Source organism: Eutrigla gurnardus (genome assembly GCF_963514095.1).
Source record: "Eutrigla gurnardus genome assembly, chromosome: 20".
Classification (NCBI taxonomy): domain Eukaryota; kingdom Metazoa; phylum Chordata; class Actinopteri; order Perciformes; family Triglidae; genus Eutrigla; species Eutrigla gurnardus.
In genome coordinates this window covers 15512433-15535951 of record NC_139931.1, presented here as the reverse complement: position 1 = coordinate 15535951, position 23519 = coordinate 15512433, and the positions used below count along the sequence as shown (strand labels likewise).

The window sequence follows — 23519 nt, the reverse complement described above, 5'->3', positions numbered from 1 at the left end:
ATTAAAAATCTTAGCCAGACTAATGAATTTTATTACGTGGAGGGTGATCCAGATGACTGGGGTTTGGTTATAATACTTCCCTCCCGTCACGTCTGTCTGACATCGCAGCTCTCTCTCACATCGCACCCCAGACAGGCATTTGGCATCGACTCAAAATGTCCAGACGTCTTACTCACAGCCCCATTGTTTCATATCCTTTTTGGTAAGCGGCATGATAATTACAGTGGGATGCAGTCCTGCGAACCGTACAGATGATTCGTTTTAGACTGAAGGGAGCCCACCCGAGCAGATGTGCCACAACAGGTTCACATGGTGAGAATTTATCACACCCCGGCCTTACCTCTCCTGGAGAAGGAGAGAGGAGCATGGAGGAAATAGACACAGGCAGTTTGGAAATGATCCGTCTGACTCATCTTATTCCCAACACATCAACCTGACCGTGTTCTTTACTTGCACGGCAAGCAAACAGTTGTTCCTAAGGTAACTAACATTGGTGTTTTTAGCCGTTTTAGCACTACGATGGCAGTGTTGCTCTGTCAGTGGGTCCGCTTTGGTCCCGACTTAAATATCTCAACAGCACTTTGACGGATTAGCATGTAATTGTATGCAGATAGTCATGGTCCCCAGAGGATGAAGCCCTCTGACTTAAGCAATCCCTTGACTTTTCCTCTAGCGCCACCATGAGGTTGATACATGGAAATAAAATAGGAGTAAACAGGCATTTCCATTCAAATCAACGTAGCCGGGATGGTCATTTTTATGTGTACCGTTGTAGCGGTCCACTCCATAGAAACTAAACCGACTTAGGCCAAGTTGCTGACTCACTCAGGTGCGATTTTGCAGTTGCGACTAAAGAAAAAGTGTCATAGTAACGTTATGAAGAGCAGAGAGCCAGATGAAATGAGTTTGATTCATCAACGCACTTTTGTCACAGCATAGGCTATATGCTATGGCATAGTGGAACTAACAAGATGGCTAGCTAAATAGCGGACTGATGGCTAGTTGGTGAGCTTGCTAATTCCACCATGCTTTAATGCTACACTAGTTACAGGAAATGAGCTGAACAGCTGGCTGGTGTGGGTTAGGAGGCCGGCCATTTATCTGCCCAGAGTATTTATTTTGTTGCTGCTGTTTGCATTCCTCCTGATGCAACTATTTAAAAAAATGCACTATTGTTTTTGTCTGTTTTTCTGTTGTTGTTGTTTTCTGCTGGGCTACAAATACATTTTGTTGATCTTTGAATCACTTCCCACCACTTTGGAGGAGGACACGCTACCTAGTTAACGAGCCGCCATCTGTCTCTGAAACTACGTCCGCTCTCTCCCCGTTCTCTCCGCTCCTGTCAACATGGCAACTAACAACAATCTCCATTTTCTTCTGTACCAGTCAAATGACCACTGAAAAATGTTGAATATCTGTTCTTCTCCTATTATTGGCTTGACATTTTTGTTTTGAGTTGCGTGTCTCAACAGCGGATGTAGTCTTGGTCTTATTTTTCATTCTGTAATTATTGATTGAGGACTTCCTCTTATTATGTAATGTTGTTTTCTCCACATTAGTTTCATGGCGCAAATATTGTGATCTTCTCAGCAGATGCAATGCCGTGTTGTTTACAGTTTAGATTCCAAACTTCTGCCGAACTGCTTCAAAATAGTTTACTCAGAGGCAAACAACCCTTGAATAACTTTATAAACCTGCATTTGACAGTGTGATTGATGACTGTTTATAGACAGTTATATTTTTATATTTTCAATTAAGCCACTTTAACAACGCTGGTCATTTGTGATTTTCATATAGTAAGGAGAAATTGACACAAACCGAAAGGGGCTCAAGAGCTGAATACTTGCTGTCGGCCTTATTTTGTCAAATTGGAATAAGCGTCAACATTTTTTACACCGTCTGACAGATTATTTTAGAGTTGCACCAGAGCTAAATGTCATGTCATCTCTCTAATGTATGTGTTGTCTCTCACGCCTCCTGATTTGTGGGCCGAGCCGCTGTGAATAAACGATCATCAGAGGATCACAGTGTTCCGTCTCGTATGCAGACGCTCAGGGTCAGATTTACACGTTCACATACACTGGCTGGAAAATCCCTCTTAGCCACCCCACCTTCCTCTTCCTCTTCCGTCCCCACGCTCCCGACTGTGAGTCTTAGAGTGTCATTGACAAGGCGACTCAGTGGAAGCCCCCGTGGCGGATGTGTCCCTCCCCTGCACTGCTGGGGACATCCGGAGTGAGACTCTTGTCAACACGTTCGCTGTCACATCTCCAAACGGCTTTAATTAGATGAGCAACTGTGTTTCACGGAATCTTTCAGTGAGTCTCATGGTGTCTGTGAGAGAGCCATTATTGAATATTAATCTCTCTTTCCCTTCTCTCAGGTACATCGGAAAATCTGATTCCATCACGATCAGCGTGTGGAATCACAAGAAGATTCACAAGAAGCAAGGGGCCGGGTTCCTGGGCTGTGTCCGCCTGCTGTCCAACGCTATCAACCGCCTTAAGGACACAGGCTGTAAGTGTCAGTATTACCCCATTTCTTATTATGATTTTAAATCTCTGAGCTTAATGGGACTTGACTGGACACTGGTGGAGAAAAAAAAGCCCAAATCCATAAGGATAAAGAAAAGATATCATTTATTTTGAACAGACAGTAGTGCAAGTGTCATAGACTGACACTGTTCTCATGCTGGCAACTATTTTCATTATAAACAGAAGGAACATTTCAAACACTTCTGTATTTCACTGTACAAACACGTTCCCAAAAGGTCAACAGGCTATAAAAGTGAAAGGCATCTCTTATGCTATGAAATTGGAAAACACAACCATAGAATAGTAAAAAAACTTGACAACTCTCTCTCCATAGCTGAGCGGTAACCTGCTTCTAGCTCTGGTCTTTCATTTACTCTCGCATTAGTGAGGCGAACTTATGCGTCAATCAGTGTGTGGCGCTACAATCAGCAGCTGTTGTTAAAAGCCAATGGAACTTGTGCTTGTGAGCTTTTTTTCTCCATTGTGTCCATCATTCAATCCAATATCTGTTCAGATAAAACTGCATGGTGCACCTTTAACTTTTAAATAGTCAATTGGTAAACGTTTGTGTCCTATGATATTTCCCTCCCTTTAGATTCTTATAAGCCAAAATATCTGGGAATGGGTAAAATCTTTTAATTTAAATTTTTTAAGTCAACAGACTCAAATTGGTTTGTTCTGCTTTATTCTAAAGATGTTGTTCTGTAGCCCTGTGTGATATTGTACAGATTGTTAAACCACTGTGGATGCAGTCAGCTGGTATGCTTCTTCTACTACTCATAATACTTGTTTATTTGTCGTCTACTTAACTCTGTTCAATGTTTCTCTAACTCCTGAATTATTATTTGCATTTATTCTTTCCCTAATGGTAAAACGAGGCCGTAATCAATCAAGCCAGCCTTATACCTGTAAAGTGATAAGAAGCAGAAGTTATTAATACCACGGTGCTGCTGTCAGGCCTCAACAGAGAGTAACTCCTTTTTAGTGTCCCGTCCCCCTCGATAGGTCTGACAGAGGCCAGGCCCGTGTGTGAGAGGGGTCACCACTCTGCCCCTGCCAGAACAGGAAGAGCCAATCAACATCACCCTGCAATTACAGTAAAAATGTCTCATGTCAGCCGCTAACTGGATAAATGAGATGGAGGCTTTAGTAAATGGCTCAAAGCAAAAGCAGTGCCAGACAGTTGTAGCTCCGACAAAGCGGTCTGGAGTGACTGGTACCTGCTCGCTGGGTCCACAGCCTCGTAGGCAGAGACGGGAAAGAATCCCACCACGCTTCCTAGAAGCCCCCCGAACTGTTGTTTTCCTGGAGCGACACGTGAAACCTAAACCTGGTGCCACAGCTGTGAGTGGTTTGTCTCTGCATTTCCTCTCTCTCCTGGCCTCCTCCTCACCCCTTCGTTTCCCCTTTAGTCTCCTCCATAGGCGCGCACACACACACACACACACACACACACAAAATGCCATTGTGACTAACCTCCCTCTATCTCCGTCTGCCGATCTAGACAACCGGTCATTTCAAGCAGACATACATAATTGTAGAGCTATTAAAATGTAAGCGTAGATTCGTTGTGTTGTGTGTGTTGTGGTCGCTCCCCCCCTGTGAGTATTTGTCATTCTTTTGTTTGTGTGTGTGTGTATGCATTTACCAGCGGTTTTGTCCCCTCGAAAGGCCGTAGAGAGGGCATCGGGTTGACTAAAACATTTGTGTATAATTGCAGAGTGCCTGAGTCTTTGTATCGCTACATTTAAATGCATTGTATGTATTTCAATGCGTCTCCAAGTGAGTGCACTTCTGCATCCATTTTACTGTCTGTGTGTGTTTTGTGTTTTCTCTGCGGCTGCTGACCTCCGGCCAGCCTTGTAACGGTTTGACCATTGCCTGTTTTGGTCCCTGTTTAGTCTAGACAGACATCCTGAGCTGATCTGCATGACACCCAGACAACAGAGAGCAGATAGTGGCATTTCTCATGTCTGCAGGCAACTCGGACATTTTTTTTTTTTCGTCTGTAATTTTTTTTTTTTCTTTCCGCCTGATCTCTCTCTTTTTCTCCCTCACTCTTAAATTCCACAGACTTTAAGAAGTTCAGACAAAGAGTTTCCAGACTTTGGCAGAAGTTCATGTCCATGCTAAGACTGAACGGAATAGTGCAGGCTTTGTACTGAAATTTGTCAAATGTTTGACCTCTGCATTTGAACTGAAGCCTGCTCTGTACTGATGCTCGGTGAGATTTTTACAGCCCGTGGCTGCTCCACAGACCAGACCATCTGTTCCAGGGCAAAGCCAAGCTGTGGTCTGCAGACAGAAGAATGAGAGACGGATAATGAGGGAGAGAGGAATTGAATCTGAGTGCTGTAAATGATACAGAGTAATGGGACTTGTCCAAGGAGGGGGAAAATGCATCCCAACACATGGTTGTTTACATGTAAACCTCTGACACTGATGAATCCTCTTTTTTTCTGCTCTTTTCTTTCATCTTCATTCTCATTTCCTGTGTGTCTCGTGCTCTCTCTCTCTCTCTCTCTCTCTCTCTCTCTCTCTCTCTCTCTCTCTCTATTCCTCCTCCTCCTCCTTCTTTCTGCCCTCTCCACAGACCAGAGACTAGACTTGAACAAGCTGAGTCCCAATGACAGTGACACAGTCAGAGGCCAGATAGTGGGTGAGTACAGATGTGGACACAAAAATGTATTTTGAAGCATAAATAAATGTGTGTGTGTGTGTGTGTGTGGGGTGGGGGGGGGGGGACTTTAATTAGAAAGTAAATAGAAGCTAGACAAAAACCTAAAATCGTTTCTGGGGTGTTTTCCTCTGGATGTCTTCTTCCCAATGAGGTCAGATGTGCAGCATGTTGTTGCATATTCAAGGAGGGTGGTATACCAGCCACTAATGGGCAGCATTTAGAGCTAAAGGAAACACGGTTTAAGCCAATGTTAACTATTTAAAAGTAATTTCAGTATTTTCTTAAAATCTTGTCATCTTTTATGCTTCGACAGTCCCGGTAGTAATCACAGAGCTTGCAATGAGCGTCCATGGATGGTGTTGTTCTGTGCACGCTGAGTCATAGTATATACCGTCTACATTATATATACTCTATTATATTATATTCTTCATATTAGATCAAGGAGTAGATTTCATAATACACCCTCCATGCAGCTTCCTTCAAGCAGACCCGCCAGGATACCACTGATAACCCATTCCTGTTACTCATAAAGATATATAGCTTGCACTGTAATCTGCTGTCTAGTAATAGTGTGTGCATCTGTCTGCCATGTGTTGCTGCAGTGAGCCTGCAGTCTAGGGACCGGATAGGCACAGGAGGCCCCGTGGTGGACTGCAGTCGACTGTTTGACAATGATCTCCCAGATGGGTGAGTGAGTTTGGGGGAAATCTCTTTATCATCTCAGGAGGAGTCCTGTGGCAGATCCTAAACCAAAAACGGTGCCTTCAAGTAATGTGATATTTACGTGTGGTGAGACAGAGCAGCGAGACAGAACACTCCGCGATGGTTGTGTGGCTGCTTAGCCATGTCCGCTCACTGCTGCGTCTGTGTATGTTTCTGCTTCCAGCTGGGAGGAGAGGAGGACAGCGTCTGGACGGATCCAGTACTTGAACCACATCACACGCACCACACAGTGGGAGAGGCCAACCAGGTGAGTACACTCTGCAGCCCACAGGAACTCAAACTCAGACCTCTTAAATCAAACGGCAGCAGGCTGATGGAAGACCGCATCTCTGACCCCAGTGCTCCCAAACTGGAGACGCTCCTCCTCCTCCAAAAAAATAAAAAGGTGTCAGACAAGACTCCAGACAGTGGTGTTTAATAATGTGGAAGAGCCAGGGAAGTCACGCAGCTGACGAGCGGAAGTAGAGGCATCTCATCTGTCTCCGTTTTATCATGTTTTTCTTGTAAGAAAATGGGCTACAACTGCATTTCTTTTGTGCAATACTGTGTTGCATAATGACAATAAATTATCCTTAAATCCTTTTTATCGGTTTAGCTTGCTTGATCTCAGGCAGTCTCAGTACTTTTGTTTTTGATGGTCTGTTTGTGTTTATACTTTCTCCTTTTCAATCCTGATTTATATGCTAACAGACTCTTTCTTAAGGCCTTTACACACCAGGGACAAGACACAAAAATGCCTGTGAATATTTCTCATGGAAACTATTCATCCCAGCGGCAATGTGAATTTGCATCAGTTGCAACACTTTTTCATTAAAAGTTACCAACAGGTATCCTATTGACTCAGAGCGGTGTCTGTGTCTGTGGTCTGAGGTAAACTGTTGTATACGCTACGCTACTCTAATTCTTTGAGTTTCCTTTTACCAAAATGTGTGAATTTGAGTTCTGCTGGTAAACTGTTGCGCAGTGTCTACGTCTAGGGCTTTTATTGTGTAAGTTAGGAATGTAAGGAGTGGATCTGGTCGTTGCAGCCTTTGTCAAGTTTGCAGGGAATAACAAAGTGTACATTATAGTGTTGAAGACTACGTTTTGAATATGCCATTCCACACAATGTGATTGGTTGATGCCTTTATATTGACGTTGCAAAAGCTCAGAACAATGAACCTTATTCTGAAATTAAAATGTCGTTTTTCGCTGTGCAATATTTGCATTCTGTGTTTTAAGTACTCGTGAAAAAAATACATTGTGAATGAATATATAAAACAATGCCCCCAGTGTGTAAGGGCCTTTACACTGAGTCTTTCCTGTTCCCTCTCAGGCCTGCATCAGAGTACTCCAGCCCTGGCCGGCCTCTCAGCTGCATCGTAGATGAGAACACGCCCGTCAGCACCAACGGCGCCACGCCAACCACAGTATTGCCGCCCATCGACGGGGACCAGCGGGTCCAGGAGAGACGGGTCCGCTCCCAGAGGCACCGCAACTACATGAGCAGAACCCACCTGCACACGCCCCCGGACCTCCCTGAGGGATATGGTTAGTGGGAAGCCAGCGCCACAGAGTGCATAGTATTTTATGTAGTGTGTATACTGTGTTTATGAATTACTGCTTATTATTGCTCAGCCCTTTAAATAATACTAGCAGTTATTCTTTGTGTAGTCATGGTGGTGCTGATGTAGGGCTATGAGTTCATCTTGCTGGGATGTGAGGGTGCACTATGCTATCAATACTGTATAGCTTAGCTTCTCCTAACTTGAGACTGATAAATATTTAACATTCTGATTGCACGAGAGTATGCTGGGGGTCATCTTCCGTGGAAGCCGTCTCTACTTCTTCATTGTAATGCTGTCATGTTAATTGCCTTGCTTCTGCCCTCCTCCCTGCTCAACACTGGGCTCAGTAAACCAGCTAATCTGTGTCCTCATTCAGTCCAGCGCCGCTCCGGTGACGCTGCAGCTCCGCACAAGGAGCCTGAAATACTGGCTCCATTTTAGACAATCTAATTGAATTGATCTGGTTATTAAAGGCTGGCGTCAGCCATTAATCCCCCCCCCCCCTCTGTTCCCCTTTTCTGTGCACAGTCAAACAATCCCACGCATTCATGTGAGAGCAAACGCACACAGCCCAAGGGAGTTTTGTTTATCCTCACAGTAAAATCTTCTGTAGGACTTTGGGCCGGAGCCATGGAGGCATATCACATCTTTGCTCTCAGTCCGTCAGATTAGGAGGCTCCTGGGCTCTCTTCACTTTTCTCTCTGTCTCTCTCTCACTCTCTCTCTCCATCACTGTCCTTACGTTCTTAATTTTTGGGCCAGTTTCTATAAAACCTGACACCTCTCCTCATGTTAACCAACACCAGCCAGGAGATGTCACCCTGTGTGTCGGAGCATATATATACTGGGAGGGCATGTGTTTGGGAAGGTTGTGTGTACATGCATGTTAAAGCAGCGCGGTAGGTCCAAACAAGAGCTCTCTGGCAGCCGGTTTCATGGAAATAGCTCCGTGAGGCGCTGATGAATGAGCTCACCAGCTCAAAAGTCAGACAACGCCATCTCTCCTCTCCTTTCCCCTCCAATGTTCTTCACCCCGTCTCTCACCTCCCCTCCCCCTCCCTCCCTCCTCTTCCCGGCTGCCTCTTGGGATCTCTCCTCACTCAGACGGTCCTTTTATCTCCATCCGTGTGATCTCTCTTATAAACACAATCTGTCTGCATGTGCCACATGAGTTAAAACCCACTTTCCTTTTCCGTGTGTGTTTTAAACATTTGCCACTGGATGCCAGGGTTTAGGCAAATATGTTGTAGTGGCTCCGTTTTTTAATTAGAATTCACATCATTGTATAAGGATGTCCATGTCGTGCATTGATTAATCCCATTTTGATGTCTTCCTACAGAGCAGAGGACAACGCAGCAAGGCCAAGTGTACTTTCTCCACACTCAGACGGGTGTCAGCACGTGGCACGACCCCAGAGTACCAAGGTTCGTCCACCACAGGGTCTGTGCCATCAGGGAGACAACACACCAACACTGTAAAATATATAAAAGACGAGAGTAACAAAATGCACACATGAGAGATGGGACTGTCCACGCTAAGGTCAGTTATCATTCCTTACGTTCCCCCAGAATTTACCGACTGCCACTCATATAATGGACATTAAACATGACTTGTGTCACGGTCTCTTAGTCCCGTTCCCCTTGTAGTTTGCCGTAAACCTGCAGCTGATTACGGGCCTGACGTGCTGTGAGAAGACCCATGTCACGGGGCTCTGAGCGATTCGCTCCTCTGGCACGAGCGCTGAAAGGCCCTCCATGGCACACGGGTCTCAATCCGCCATTCCAGAGGATCCTGGGCAATACTCAGTCAGGAATGTGTGTCCCATTGATTACCATATTCCAAAAGAAGTGCACTCGTTTGATGGGCTTCACTGCACTCCAGACGCTATCAATAAAACATGACTGATATTATAATACCTGGCCTCTGCTTGCATTCTATCAGCGTATGAGTGATAGATGGTATTTTTATTGCTCTTGATAGGAGGCTATTGGTCACGCCACACCTCGCCGGGTGCTCCTCAGACAGCTCCAACATTAGCAGATGGCTTCGCTGCCAAGTTCTCATCGTTTGTGAGGCTCTGGTCCCTTTTGGCTTTAATCCCGCAAAACAGAAAAGTCGGTGCCAGCATCACGAGCCGGACGCAATTTCTGAACCTTCATGGAGTCCAGCTGAAAGGGGTTGAAGGGCAGCAGTAAATAATTTAGGGGATGGGAGGAAGAAGAAAAATAGAATAGAAGCGATTTCTCAGATATCTCGGAATCTTGCTGTCAGCCTGAGTCCAGTTAGTCAGTGCTTTGGTATGTTTTATACCTAAAATTTGATGTGTTTGTGCTTTGTCTCCCTATCCCGCCCTACGCTGCCTCTATTTTTCTTGAAATCCTGCATACATCATCGTGTGCTCCTCTGCATTTCAGAGATCTGAGTAATGTGAACTGTGAAGAACTGGGTCCGCTGCCTCCTGGGTGGGAGATACGGAACACCGCCACCGGGAGGGTTTACTTTGTCGACCACAACAACCGAACCACGCAGTTCACAGACCCACGCCTGTCCGCTAACCTGCATCTAGTGCTAAAGTGAGTACTACGCTACCCTCGAGCAAGAACAGTGAAATAAATGACTTGGACGTCAAACAAAAAAAAGCAGGGATTTCTTTTTAATCCTGATTTTGTCTTGTGCTTTGTCTCCAGTCCAAGCCCAAGCCCCAATGGTTCTCGAGGAAGCATCGAAAGTCAAAATGTCAGGTAAGGTTTGGGCTTCATGCCAGTAGACTGGAACACACACAAGCTCAGACATCCACAGACTTACTCCCTCACTCGATGTTTTACATTGGCTTCCTGTGCCAAAGGTGTGTTCACCACCTGTAGAGGCTCAGAGTAGCCCTTCTGCTGAGCAGACGTTTATGCACACGTACATACACTGACCGAAATACATACGCAACATACTCCCCCCACAGTCTTTTTCTTTCCACACAAAAATTCAAATTCCTCAGCCCCGGCAGAGGTTTTTGATCATAAAGGCGTTTTAGCACACAATCCGTCACAAAGCTGGCTTTGGCCAGACATCAGATAGCCGAGTGGAAACCAAGGCTGCTGTGTCTGTGGCGGAGGAGCGCCTTACATCCAGGAAACGACGCATAAATTTGATGCCCGAGTCGATGAATGAACTGTGTGTGTCCATCTGTGCAGGTTTGTGTGTTTTAGTCCATGCTTTTGTGCTTGGTACATGCCTGCGTGCATGGATGCACGTGTTCCGAATTTCTTCCCCAGGCAGCTGTTCAAACACATACTGTGCGGCGATAGCCATAGAACTACCCATAGGTCGTCGCTCCACAAAGGTGGAGCAGTGTATGGGTGCCTTGGTGGGCCTCCTCCGCCTGACCTCATTCCTCCTCCGTGCAGAGAGAGAGAGAGAGGGAATGCATCGACGCAGAGATCAGGTTTCATTGTTCAGATGGATCAAAGAACGTGTTTGGGATTTTGTTTTCTTTCTGCTTTTCCTCCTCTATAGCGCTCTCAAAAGTCTTTTAAAAATGTAGCCTGGCACGCCACATTTGTTTCTAATGTAGGAATTTTGTCTTGAGCATGACTATGCCCAGATGTGTGAAAACCTCATACATAGAATTTCTATTGTATGCATATTATGGTAGGATAATTAGTTCACATCAAAGCCAGGAAGAGGGGAAGGATTTTCAATGTAACCTCAGGGGTGATTGATTTTATACACAGACAAAAAGATTGGTGTCTCTATCGCTATCAGTGTTATTAATGCTGTGCGTTTGCCTTCAAGTGTTTTTGTTATGTACGATGTAACTATATAAAGTGTTAGATTTGGACTGGAGAGAGCCGCTTATTCAAGGACACCTTAGCCTGAGATTTGTGAAATAATGGTTCATAAATTTTGTACGAGTCAGGTTTAACCTATCCATTATAATTACACTGACCCTGTAAAAGATTATCTATTGGTACAATGTCTGCCCTAACTGTTTATTCTATTACCACTAATAGAATAGACTTTGGAGTGACTTTCCCGCTCGTGACAAAACTTTGGAAAAGATATTAGTCGTCATGGATTTCCATCAAGACATCTGCCTTTTATCAAGTCAGGGATTTTAGAAATGTTCACCCCTTGTGTGCCGTCATCCCACAAAAATGTTCGATATATATGTCCGTCAAAGTTATAGTTTATTGCCTTTTTTTTATTTGCTAAAGACACTGCCTGAGCATCCAGACCAGGTTTTTCGGTTATATTCCCCCTATGATGTTGCAATCTTCTCCCAAATGTAAGCCCCCTGACTGGTCAAGGTCACTGTTCAATAGGTAACGGAATCCTTGTCTGGTTTTAAGACCTGGCTGCAGGCCGGCCTTCTTGTACAGTTGCATGAGAAATAACTACCATTTCCAAGACGTTTGTGATTTGTTTCGTAGCAGAAAAACTTTTATCATGGCGACTTATCCTTGCATCTTCAGGTGACATGCACCAGTGTGTTCATCAGTAAGGAGTTGGAATGAGAAGAGAGAACTGTGGGGCCTGAATCCAGCAGAGAAAGCAACAGAGACGGAGCAGGAATGTTTGATTTATGGGTGAAAGTGCAGGGAGAGATGCTCCATGCCTCCCTCTGAGTTGTCTGCGGTGTTTGGGTGCTCTCCGGGTGAGACACGAACTCCCCTCTGCCTCCCTTACTCTCCCTCCCGCGGAGTCTAGTCTGCAGGAAGTAAAGGGATTCAAGACGAGGTCTCGGGTGTCCTGTGGGGCCCTGTGGGTTTCTGGGATTGCAGGAAGTGATTGAAAAGCCAAATTGGATTCTGGGCAGACACCGGAAACCAAACTCAGTCACTTTGTTGAGGAGAAGTTGTCATTGTGGTAGAGGAGAATGCAAGCCATAGGGCGGACACTTGAGAGTAGCAGTTTTCAGACTATATTATGTCATGAAGTGAGCCGAGACTGACAGTTGAGGTTGAGCCGAAATTAAAAATGCCCTATTGCCCTATGCCCACAAATGTCATATTGTGCAAGTCTTTAACAATATATGGTGAAAAACATGTCTTTGTGTTTTTAGATCAAAATCTTTTTCTTCCTGGAAAACAAATTATGACACATCATTACATCAGTTGGTACCAACATCCATCAATCTGCAACTTCAGAACGAACAAATAAAATCCTTGCTCACAAATATGTCGCCATACAGAAAAAAATGCCTTTTCAGCTCGGCTTTAAGGCTCTTCTGTATTTACCAGCTCCATTCTATTTATTTAGTTGATCCATGGCATCGCTAAGAGTGTTGCAGCCTACACATCCATACCGCATGCACAGACTTCCACCGCCCTTGTGTTCTGCTCTAGAGTCTGGTGTTTATGACCCTGCTCAGGGCCGAGCATGCCTGCTACCCCCACTGGAGTGCAAAAGGCCACTGTGCAAGTAATCCTTTAGTGGCGGCCCCATAATGGCTCTTTTGATAATGTGTGTGTGTGTTGTGTGTCTCCCTACTGTGCCACCCTCTGAGGCCGTCTTCCCGAACACAGCGCCTAGTTCAAATGTGTCTTCTCCATGCGACGCCAGAACGGAGAGCTCGTGTCATCATTAACCACAGCTGATGCTCACAGCCACACTATTGATGCTGTGGTTAACCGCTCTTTGTTGTTGTCTCTGTTTGAAATGTTTGATTAACTGCTTTCTGTCTTTCTTTCGGTTTAGTCACATCTTGGCTGCATTTTCGGAGTTTCCAATAATGTGAGAAGACAGCTGTGAATATTTCTTTTTTTAAAGGCAGCAACGTTTGAATTCAAAGCTTCAAATGCTTGAGCATTCAAAGTAGACAGAGAGCTGTTACTGAAGAAGCAGTGAAAAAAGAAATGATTAAAAAAAGTTTGTTGATAGGGAGTGAATGTATGTAAAGTAATGTTTTTCTGGAGATTTCCTTCTTCTTGTCCTCCTTTTTCTTCACCTCGTTGTTTTTGTTCTTCTTATCATTCTTCTTAGAATAATGATGTACGATACATTAAGACCAATGAACTAATAAACAATTAGCACATTTATTTTTAGAATAAAAACTATCTATGAAATGGCAAAATAGCTTTGCACCAACGCCTCATTACTAATAAGTGAAATAATAATAACAAAATAACAAAACTGAATTTTAAGATGTTGCCTCAGAAAGACTTCCATTACAGATTACAGGGAGGGAAAATCTGTTCGTACATTTAGGTTATTCATACATTCAACTGTAGCAAATCTGGCTGTCTTGTGTACTTTTACAAGTTTTTTACATAAATTGTACATTAAATAGCGTAGTATTTTTTTATACGGACAGATGGTAAATTACATCCCTGATGTAACTCATTGTGGTGAACTATGCAGGTGCTGCATTTTGGATGTGTAGTCCAGTCCATGGTATTAGTTTCTCTCACACAGTCCCCGCCCTTTTCATTCCCTCTGCCTCGTAAGGAAAAGTTCTGGACCTGTAAAATGTAGCGGTATGACTCTGCGAGGTGGCCTCGGTGACCTTCATTACCTCAAGTGTACATGATGAGTCAAAAGCAACAGAGGATCTATTTGCAGAGCGATTATTTTAGTTCAGCCATCTCTGCCAGGTGGAGAGAAGGTGTGTGTGTGTGGAAGTGTTATACCTGTCATGTGGGGACGTAAATCTGATAACACACTTGCATTGTGGGGACCGAATGGGCAGCAAATCACCAGGAAATTAATGTAAGTCAGTGTAATGTCCCCCAAAAGCCATGAAAACATACCTGTGTGTGTCTGTGAGAGAGGGAGACGTCTTGCCTCCACTAATCCCACCTCCACCTACGTCTGTCAGCCTGTGAGCGGCCGAGGCAGCTGTTTGACTTGATGTGCTTCCCAGATGACCTCAGTGTGTTTACTCCTCGTTCTCTGCAGTCAGCAGAGGACACAGAAGGAACTCTCACTCTTTGAGAGATGTGTTTTGGCGCTCCTCTTGTTGTTTTTGCGCTTGCGTACTTTCTTTTCTCGCTCCTAAGCTTGTTTGTGTTTGGCATTGGTCATCGGACATCTAAGACTTACAATTTGTGTTTCTTTCTCTTGCACTCCCCCCTCTCCTCTCTCTTTCTCACTTCTGTCCCGTCCCTCTCTACCTCTCCCTTCCACCTCCAGTCGTCAGAACCAGTTGAAGGATCAGGCCCAGCAGGCTCTGGTGTCCCCCGCTCAGCTCCCAGAGGAGGCCGAGTGTCTCACTGTGCCCAAATACAAAAGAGACCTTGTTCAGAAGCTCAAGATCCTCCGCCAGGAACTGTCCCAGCAGCAGCCTCAGGCTGGCCACTGCCGCATTGAGGTGTCCCGCGAGGAGATCTTCGAGGTGAGGATGGAAAGAAACAAGCTCAGTCATGTCGTCATATCATCTAAAGCTCACAAGGGGGGGGCCTGTTATTAAATGGGTACATAGTTTAACCCCGAGGGAAATTCAGTCCTAGCGGCCAGAGCATGCGGGAGACTAATTAAAATGCATAACAAAATGCTAGAAAAAAACATGGAAATTATTTAATATTTGCTCCATTGCACAACCAGCTGCCGTCATATTCCCCCAAACTCCAGCCAACAAATCTACATTTGACACTGTAGGCAAGAAACAATAGCCTGGCCCCCAATGTACAAACAGTAGGAGGTGGAGGAAAGCTAAAGGCAAGTATATCATGCTTTTTTTTTTTTTTGTACCTGCAGAGCTTCCTGTAATCATCCAAATTATTCATCAACTCACCCAAGTTACGTTAAAACATGCCCTGAAGGTTTTACTAGTCGACTCCCATCAAGGACTTTGCCCTCAGTAGTTTGGCTGTTAGAATGATTTCTCTCAACCACACAGTTCTCTATGATGTGTGAAAGAATGTTTTTCAAATTATAAAGCAGACCATCTTCTCTGGGATGAGGATTTTGTCAGCTGCAGATTTTTTTTCTCTACATCCATGAGGCGTGGGGCCTTCATCAGAGCAACAACACCTGCAACAGACTGCGTGACCCTCATAAAATATGCACTGGAATGTGCTGGAACAGCCACGTCTGTTAATCTGAACGAAGACATTTTTGTTGGCTGATCTCAATGTGAGAGGGAGAGGGCTGGGGGGGGGGGGGTGCAGAGGACGTCTCGAGGTTAAGCGAGACATAACTGCATAGCGGCTCCAGATCAGCTGAAGCATTACATTATGACTGAACAGGCAAGTGTTAGCTGGTGGACTGTCAGAGCTGTCTTTATGTGTACTTTTCAGTGGAGATGAGGCATCCCCGTTTCTCTCACAGCACCTCTCCGTTGTCGGCTGTGCCCTCCAGATACAGCCGACAACGGAGAGGTGCGTTTCTCTCACAGCACCTCTCCGTTGTCGGCTGTATCTGGAGGGCAAAGTGGAACCTGGCTGTGTTATTATAGTCTTATGGCCGTGTTTATTATAACTGCCCCTAATCCACTTTAAATGAACCCTCCCCCCGATCGTGTGAGCTGTCTGCACGTGGGATGAACACTGAGTGAGGCGGAGAAATCTCAACCCTCACAACTGAAAGCCAATTAAAACTTATGCACAGCACATGCACACCGTTGTTCTAGCTTTTTAACTTTTAGTCTCAAAGTTACCATGTTTGACACGTGACTTAATGCATGTGCATCCCTGGAACTTGTCATTTTCCCCAGAGGTGGGTCAACTCGTGGACACTGCAAAACCGCTAAATGGCTCCTCTTTAACTCATTCAGCAGCTAGCAGGGCTGTTAATTGGCTTTGACATGGCGTGTGCGTTCGTTTGCATCTGTGTTGCAGGAGTCTTATCGCCAGGTGATGAAGATGAGGCCGAAGGACCTGTGGAAACGGCTAATGGTGAAGTTCAGAGGAGAGGAGGGCCTCGATTATGGAGGAGTGGCCAGGTAAGAGACCACAGCAAAGGAAGAGCCTGATACATGGAAGCACAGACTTTGTAAAACACAGGAGTCTGCCTCCTAGTGGAGGAGCCAAAGAATACAAGTCACTCATCATTGTTTTGTCTGGTTTGGTGCAATTTATTTATGTGTTAAGTTGAGGATAGCCATGGGACAATATGAACATGTCATCTCACGATGGCCAAAATAAGTGATTCTATATTGTGATATGATCCCAATAATCATCAAAATAGGCTTAAAACTCTTAAAGTGGCAGTTAAACATACTGGTATCACTTTACATTTAGTTAAGAAACAAATAATTGTATTGCCTCACAGTTTTTGTAAACCAACGTTCAGAAGGTCTCCCTGTATAAATAAAGGATACATCTTTTTTTCTTATTTAAATATAAAATACCAGGTGCATCCTCTGCACTCTAATGCTATTGCACGTATTGTTTCTCCTCTTACCTCTCCGGCCTGACCTCTGTGTGCAGGGAGTGGCTCTATCTGCTGTCGCATGAGATGCTGAACCCATACTACGGCCTGTTCCAGTACTCCCGTGATGACATCTACACGCTGCAGATAAACCCGGACTCTGCCGTCAACCCTGTGAGTCACAGTCATCACTGACGACGCACCATAAAAACTTATATGAAAAGCCAGGCTGGTGTGACAGTGGATTTTGCTGCAAACACTGTCACTGCTTCAGGCCACGGGAAGTTTGTCATCACATGATGAGCAAATGCAAGTTTTAACCAAAATCCACTTCATAAATAATGCTCCCGACTAGGCTTGAGCTTCACTTCAGACACTGATGGATTCCATCATTTTGTCTTATCTTCTGCGTTAGTCATGTCTGCCGGTAACTCGCCGCTGTCTCTTCATTGGGAAACTAAACGTGTTTTGTCTCCCCACAGGAGCACTTGTCATACTTTCACTTCGTGGGCCGCATCATGGGGATGGCAGTGTTTCATGGCCACTACATAGACGGAGGCTTCACTCTGCCCTTCTACAAACAGCTGCTGGGTAAACCCATCACCCTGGACGACATGGAGTCTGTAGACCCTGACCTGCACAACAGCCTCGTGTGGATCCTGTACGTACAACACACATTTTTGTAGAAGCCAGTAACAGAACTTTATTTTCTGTGAATGAAAAGTGAAAGAAGATTTCTGCATCACCAATTACAACACGATGTTTGCTCTGCATTCCCGTCCACAGTCGATATGTGTAGTTGTCTCTACTTGCAAAGAAAAATATGCAATTTTAGTGTGAATTTCACGAAAGAAAGTACATTTATTTATCCTCCAAGTGATGAGTTGTTTGGCCCACATGAGAAATTTGATGACAGCGTCCCCCATTGTTTTAGAATATTCCTTACATCGGTGGTCCCTCAGCATGTGTTTTCAGACCATGTGTATGAAGGTTTTTAATTCAGCTAAAAGGGACGGTTCACCCTAAAATCAAAATTACATATTTTTCCTCCTATCTGTAGCGCTTTTACCAGATTGTTTTGATGTGAGTTACCTAGTTTTGGAGATATCGGCTGTAAACATGTCTGCCTTCTCTCCAATATAATGGGACTATATGGCACTGGACGAATACAAATGTAAAAGTGAAACGTCTCTCGTCTGTATTTCCAGAAATCGTGACCTACTTACTCGAGATAATCCACAGGTTTTGATGTGAGCGGTTTCATGTAGGAACTATTTTCTTTCCCCACGTAGAAGGAAGCGTGCATCTGCTCATGGTGTTTGAATTTGTGATGGATTAATGGCGTTAATAGGTGAGCTAGCAGTATTGTGTAGCTATGAGCCTCGGGTCCATGAGTAGGTCCATGCTTCCTTCTGCATGGTGATGAGGTCCGCCGGTGTAGTTCGGTTGAAAGGAAATAGTTCCTACATGAAACTGCTGGTCTGTGGATTATCTTAACCTGGTCAAGGTTTGTGGAAAAAGACATTACTGTCTTATTAGCATGTAAGAGGGGGAAATATCTATCTATCTTGTGATTTTGGGCTGATCACGTCTGCTGGTTTCACCCTTCAAAACTCATCAACGAAAAGGAGCTCACCCATATTTTATTGGGATGATGACCACTTATTTTTTGTGTGTCATTTAAATGTTTGTGTCTCTTCAGGGACAATGACATCACCGGTGTGCTGGACCACACCTTCTGCGTAGAACACAATGCCTATGGAGAGATCATCCAGCATGAGCTCAAGCCCAACGGTAAGAGCATCCCCGTCAGCCAGGACACCAAGAAAGAGTACGTGCGGCTCTACGTCAACTGGCGTTTTCTGCGAGGCATAGAGGCCCAGTTCCTGGCTCTGCAGAAGGGCTTCAACGAGGTCATCCCCCAACACCTGCTGAAGGCCTTCGACGAGAAGGAGCTGGAGGTACTTCAATGAATCATCACGCCTCTTTGTTGTACACGCACACGTACATTTTACCTGCAAGTTCATTTTACCCTGCCATTTCACAACATGTGCGTGTTCTCTCCTGGCCTGTAGCTGATCGTATGTGGCCTGGGTAAAATCGACATCCACGACTGGAAGTCCAACACGCGGCTCAAACACTGCACTCCGGAGAGCAACAGCGTGAAATGGTTCTGGAAAGCTGTGGAGTCGTTCGACGAGGAGCGCAGAGCCCGACTGCTGCAGTTTGTCACGGGCTCCTCCAGAGTTCCCCTGCAAGGCTTCAAGGCCCTCCAAGGTAATAACACCCAGGATGAGAACCGTGCATACCGTTTGTTATGTAAATGTAGGTGTTGTTATGCAATCATGTGAAACCGCGCCTGAAATATCTGTGAACTGCCTTCTTTTGTGAGATGGATGCAGACCAAAGTGAGTACTCTCAGGTATTCAGGTTGAAAGAGGTACAAAGCGTATGCGATGTCGGACCTGGACTGTTCCAAGGTGCGCTGGCCTCGTCTCTACTATTCCTTTTGTCGTGCTCACTGTGTGCTCTGCATTGGCAGCAGACCTGTGTGTGTTTGGGATTCTTTGCTCGCCTGTGTCTCTGGGTTTGTCCAACCTGAAATGAACCCGGAGTCTGAGCGTAGTGCAGCGGTTCAGTGGGTCCATCCAGGCAGACGCTGCTGCTCAGAGACAGAGCACCCAGGCATGAGGAGTACACCGTGATCCACAGCACCCTTACACACCTTATGTAACACTCTCACTTCCTTTCTTGGTCAAAACATCTAAAAGCTGGAACCACGGCTGCCAAGTCAGCTCCATTAGCCCCGCCGGTCTATAAATACTGTACAGGACGACGTATTGCTACACAGATTGCACCACAACAAGTGATTTAAACTAACTTCTTCTTTTCCGTCTGGTTGTAGGAAGGCATCAAGATAGGTTGGTCGACTGAAAATGTGTAACGATAAACTTAATGTGTTTGTATAGGTGCTGCCGGCCCACGGCTCTTTACCATCCATCAGATTGATGCCAGTACCAACAACCTGCCCAAAGCCCACACCTGGTGAGCAAACTGCCGGCTCTGAAATATTTTCAGACCCTTTGAGTCTGAGCCTTGTAGTTGTACCCGCGTCTGACAAGATTATTTTAACAGATATTTTGTCTGTGTCTCATGCAGATTACCATCTCTTTGACATTTGTATTATTTATTACATGAAAACAATGGACAGCTTCACTATTTCTTTACTATCAAACATTTTTTAAATGGCTGTATGTATATACAGCACTGTATATAAAATATAGCCAACTGTAGTTCCAATTATAATCAGGCTATAGCCTAGAACAGTATTGCACTGCAGAGTTTACAAATACAAATGTCAGTCAGTAGTGCAAATTTGCTACTAAGCCACAGTTTCATGCATTTCTAAATGGAACAGTCTGGAGTTATGCAGCAGCAGCGTTGTGATTCAGATAATCAAGATAAAATCAAAATACCATTTAAAAAAAAAAAAAAAAAAAACTGTTCTCCCCATCTGTTTTTCCAGCTTCAACCGGATCGACATTCCTCCCTACGAGCACTACGACAAACTGTACGACAAGTTGCTCACCGCCATCGAGGAGACGTGCGGCTTCGCTGTGGAGTGAGTCGCTGTCGCAGGCGGGATTCAGCAGCAGACAGAAGCAACATGGTTCGGCCATGACGAGCCTCCCCGTACAAATCAATCCACTCCCACGGGGGGGCTCTCCCACGGTTGCTTCACCCAGGGACGCCCATCCTTCCCGGGGACATGTGGCCCAGCCAAGGGAGGGTGGGCAGAGAAGACCAGAACATGTCATCTGACTCTTGGTTTCCTTTTAGACCCTCCAGCCCTCCCATGTCTTTTTGTTTTTTAATCATGGAAAAGGATCTCTTCAGCTGCTAATAACTCAGACTATTTACTAATTCATAGAACCTGCAAAGTTACTTGCTCTTCCCTTTTTTTTCTAAGTTCCTTTTAGCATTTAAAGAAATAGACTGTACTCCATGTAGCAATGCTCCATCTTACCAAGCGGAACACAAGGTGGGTCCTTTCTGAAACGACATTAACAAGAGTGGTTTGTTTGCTCGAGCACAGGGTTGTTTATGGCTCCCACAACCACATGGAAACACTACATTTGTACGCAGAGTGTGCATGACTCGTGCTGTTTGGTGCCTCACAGTGATCACATTGGGCCAATCGGTGGCCAAGGCTGGAACACGGGGATGTGCGAGGATGAGAAGGCAGGACGAGAGACTGAATTAGCCAGAGCCCAACTGTTTACAACCCTCTCCAAAGAGCACCTCTGGGACCTCTGCCCCCCTGAGTCGCTGCCCGACAAGTAGCGCTGCATCCCCACAAACCTGTTTCACACGCTTGACAGCTAGTTATGTTTGAAAATGAATAAATGAACGGATAGCTTGGAATGTGTTATTTTTATATAACAGGGTGGAATGGAAAAGGAAACAATAACATTCTATATAATATATATAATTTATTGCTGTTATACTTTAGAAACCCCTATCCATTGTTTCAGAAAAATGAGATCTTAAAAATGTTTGGAGTCACTGTTTAAATTATAGAAGACAATTTGTGAAAACGAAATTTCACAGAAGAATGCTGTGTCTTTATTTCTTGACATGACCTCTCTCTCACTGTACCAGGAGAGGTGTGTCTTAAAGAGCAAATCTTAACACACACCAGTGCCATAATCATTTCTGAATGAATGAAACCTCGCTAATGTCAAGCGGACCCTTTAAATTCTACTGATTTCATTCTGGAGCTACATATGGTGGTGAGATGTTTGCCTACTATTACCCTTTTTTAACACTTTGTCATATGTAGCTGGGCTATATTAATGTCACCACCCATCATTTTCTAACGGCGTTCTTTTCAGAAGAATCCAAAGTCTATCGTCATCCATTTCCTGCTGCCTCCACATCGTTGTTGAAAAGAGAAGAACCTCTACTACCTTCTAGCCACCTGGTGCTAAAAAGCGTTAACGGCTGTCTTGTATGGGCAGCCTCACTCACTGACATGCTACTGCTTAAAATGCACACTACGCCACTCACGCTCACACCCGTTTGTGGCCACAAAACCTTTCCACTTGATCAAGAGCTCCAGCTTAGCCGCACTCTCAGGAGATGTCACGTGTAGGTCGAAGCGTCCGTTGAGAAACTCGTTTTGACCGTTTTGTCTCGATTTCCTGAATGTTTAAGGGGTTTAAAAAGTCTTGTCTTTTTTTAATTTGTTTTGCCCACAGCAGACCATTAACACACGGTAATCGTTGCATGTTTCCATATGTGCTTTTGGTTGAAAGGGAACTGAATGAGATGAATCCTGTTTTAGCCTGCTACACAGTCCCATCAGTGGTGTTTTTATTTTGAGGAAGGGGGATTGTTGTTGGGTTTTTTTTCTACGATTTTTAAAAATGAAATTCTTGAATGTTTGCAAAAGATGCTGCCTGTCTAGCAATCTCTATGACCGTGGACTGTTCTTAACATTTGCATACACTAAGAAAAAAAAAAAAAAACTAAAATAAAAAAATGAACTGTTCCTTTTCATTCTTCTATGTGGACAAGTGTATGCAAAGTGAAGTGTCCTCAGATGGTGCTTTTGTACAGTAATAAGATATTGTTCATATATGTGGATCAAACGACCTGTAATTTATCTTTAACTTAAGTAGAAAAATGAAAAGAGGAATTGCACACAAACTGAATGAGGTCGCCGTGTGCATTATAATGGTGACTTCTTTAACAGATATTCATTCGCCTTCAAGTCCAGTGCACAAGCTGATGGCCCTACTGTCTGCTCCTACACTACACCGCTCAGCATCGCCCCGTAGCTGCCTCTCGGTGAACCGCTTGTTATTGAACAAGCCAACGTTGAGAGATGCCACCTTTTTTGTTGTTTTTTTTTATCGCATGATCCACTAGCAGGACTATATCTCTCATAGCTGACTGATGCAATTTGATGTATGTTAACACTATCATTTTGTAAGAGTATTTTATTTTTGTGTGTAATTAGTTCTAATTAAACTTGCCTTTGTCTAACAATGTAAGGCCTTGTACAAAGTGATGTCTTGTGATTTGTGTTTTCACCTGAGGTGCTGTTAACAGAGGAGTGCCTTAACAATCGTTTTGTGCAGTAATTATTTACAATAGATTAATGTATCGGGGGCTTGTTATGATGAATGGCAAGTGGGGGATGCAAATACTCCTACTTTACATCTAAATGAGCCTGGCCACCCACTGTGTACTCAGTGATACCACTCCGATTGAAAACCTCTGGCAGATGGCTCATAGGGGGCAGGGGAAAGGGCTCGAATGTAATTGGAAGAAGCTGTTGGAAAATAGGTATCAAATGCATTTGTTGTTTCATAGATATGCACATATATCATAGATAACAGTCTGTCCATGAAGACTGGAAGGAGGATAGCTTATGGCTCATATTTTGAGGGTTCCCTTTGCAATCGATATAAGGAATAAATGTGTCTATGCTAAGACATTTAACACAAAACATACAGAATTTGTGTAGTTTGTCTCACGTAATTTAGGCCACTTTCATATAGAAATAATGCAAGGTTTATTTTATGTTTTCATGGTTTAGTAGCCCAACCATGTAAGAATAAATACTTAAATTAAATTCAGTTAGTTTACTGAAAGTGTAGACTTGTTGGTCCCCTGTAGAGCTCAGATGTATGACTTCTGGAAGAAACTGCCTTTCCCCACAAT

At 44.4% G+C, this 23519-nt stretch overlaps 1 protein-coding gene across 2 annotated transcripts in view; it reads left to right on the top strand.

Moving 5' to 3' along the window:
* smurf2 (SMAD specific E3 ubiquitin protein ligase 2) overlaps positions 1-22859 on the top strand; it is a 45201-nt gene extending 22342 nt beyond the window's left edge. The window contains exons 4-19 of one of the 2 annotated variants that reach the window (XM_084036756.1): positions 2384-2523; positions 5128-5193; positions 5817-5901; positions 6101-6184; positions 7253-7467; positions 8824-8908; positions 9899-10057; positions 10172-10225; positions 14610-14811; positions 16256-16359; positions 16847-16961; positions 17270-17448; positions 18490-18748; positions 18863-19064; positions 19757-19832; positions 20314-22859. In XM_084036756.1, coding sequence (XP_083892882.1) covers positions 2384-2523; positions 5128-5193; positions 5817-5901; positions 6101-6184; positions 7253-7467; positions 8824-8908; positions 9899-10057; positions 10172-10225; positions 14610-14811; positions 16256-16359; positions 16847-16961; positions 17270-17448; positions 18490-18748; positions 18863-19064; positions 19757-19832; positions 20314-20413 — 2125 coding nt within the window. In that variant the 3' untranslated portion in view covers positions 20414-22859. The remainder of the gene's footprint in view (positions 1-2383; positions 2524-5127; positions 5194-5816; positions 5902-6100; positions 6185-7252; positions 7468-8823; positions 8909-9898; positions 10058-10171; positions 10226-14609; positions 14812-16255; positions 16360-16846; positions 16962-17269; positions 17449-18489; positions 18749-18862; positions 19065-19756; positions 19833-20313) is intronic. The other variant, XM_084036757.1, reaches the window with a different exon arrangement.
* Positions 22860-23519: the final 660 nt, after the last annotated feature.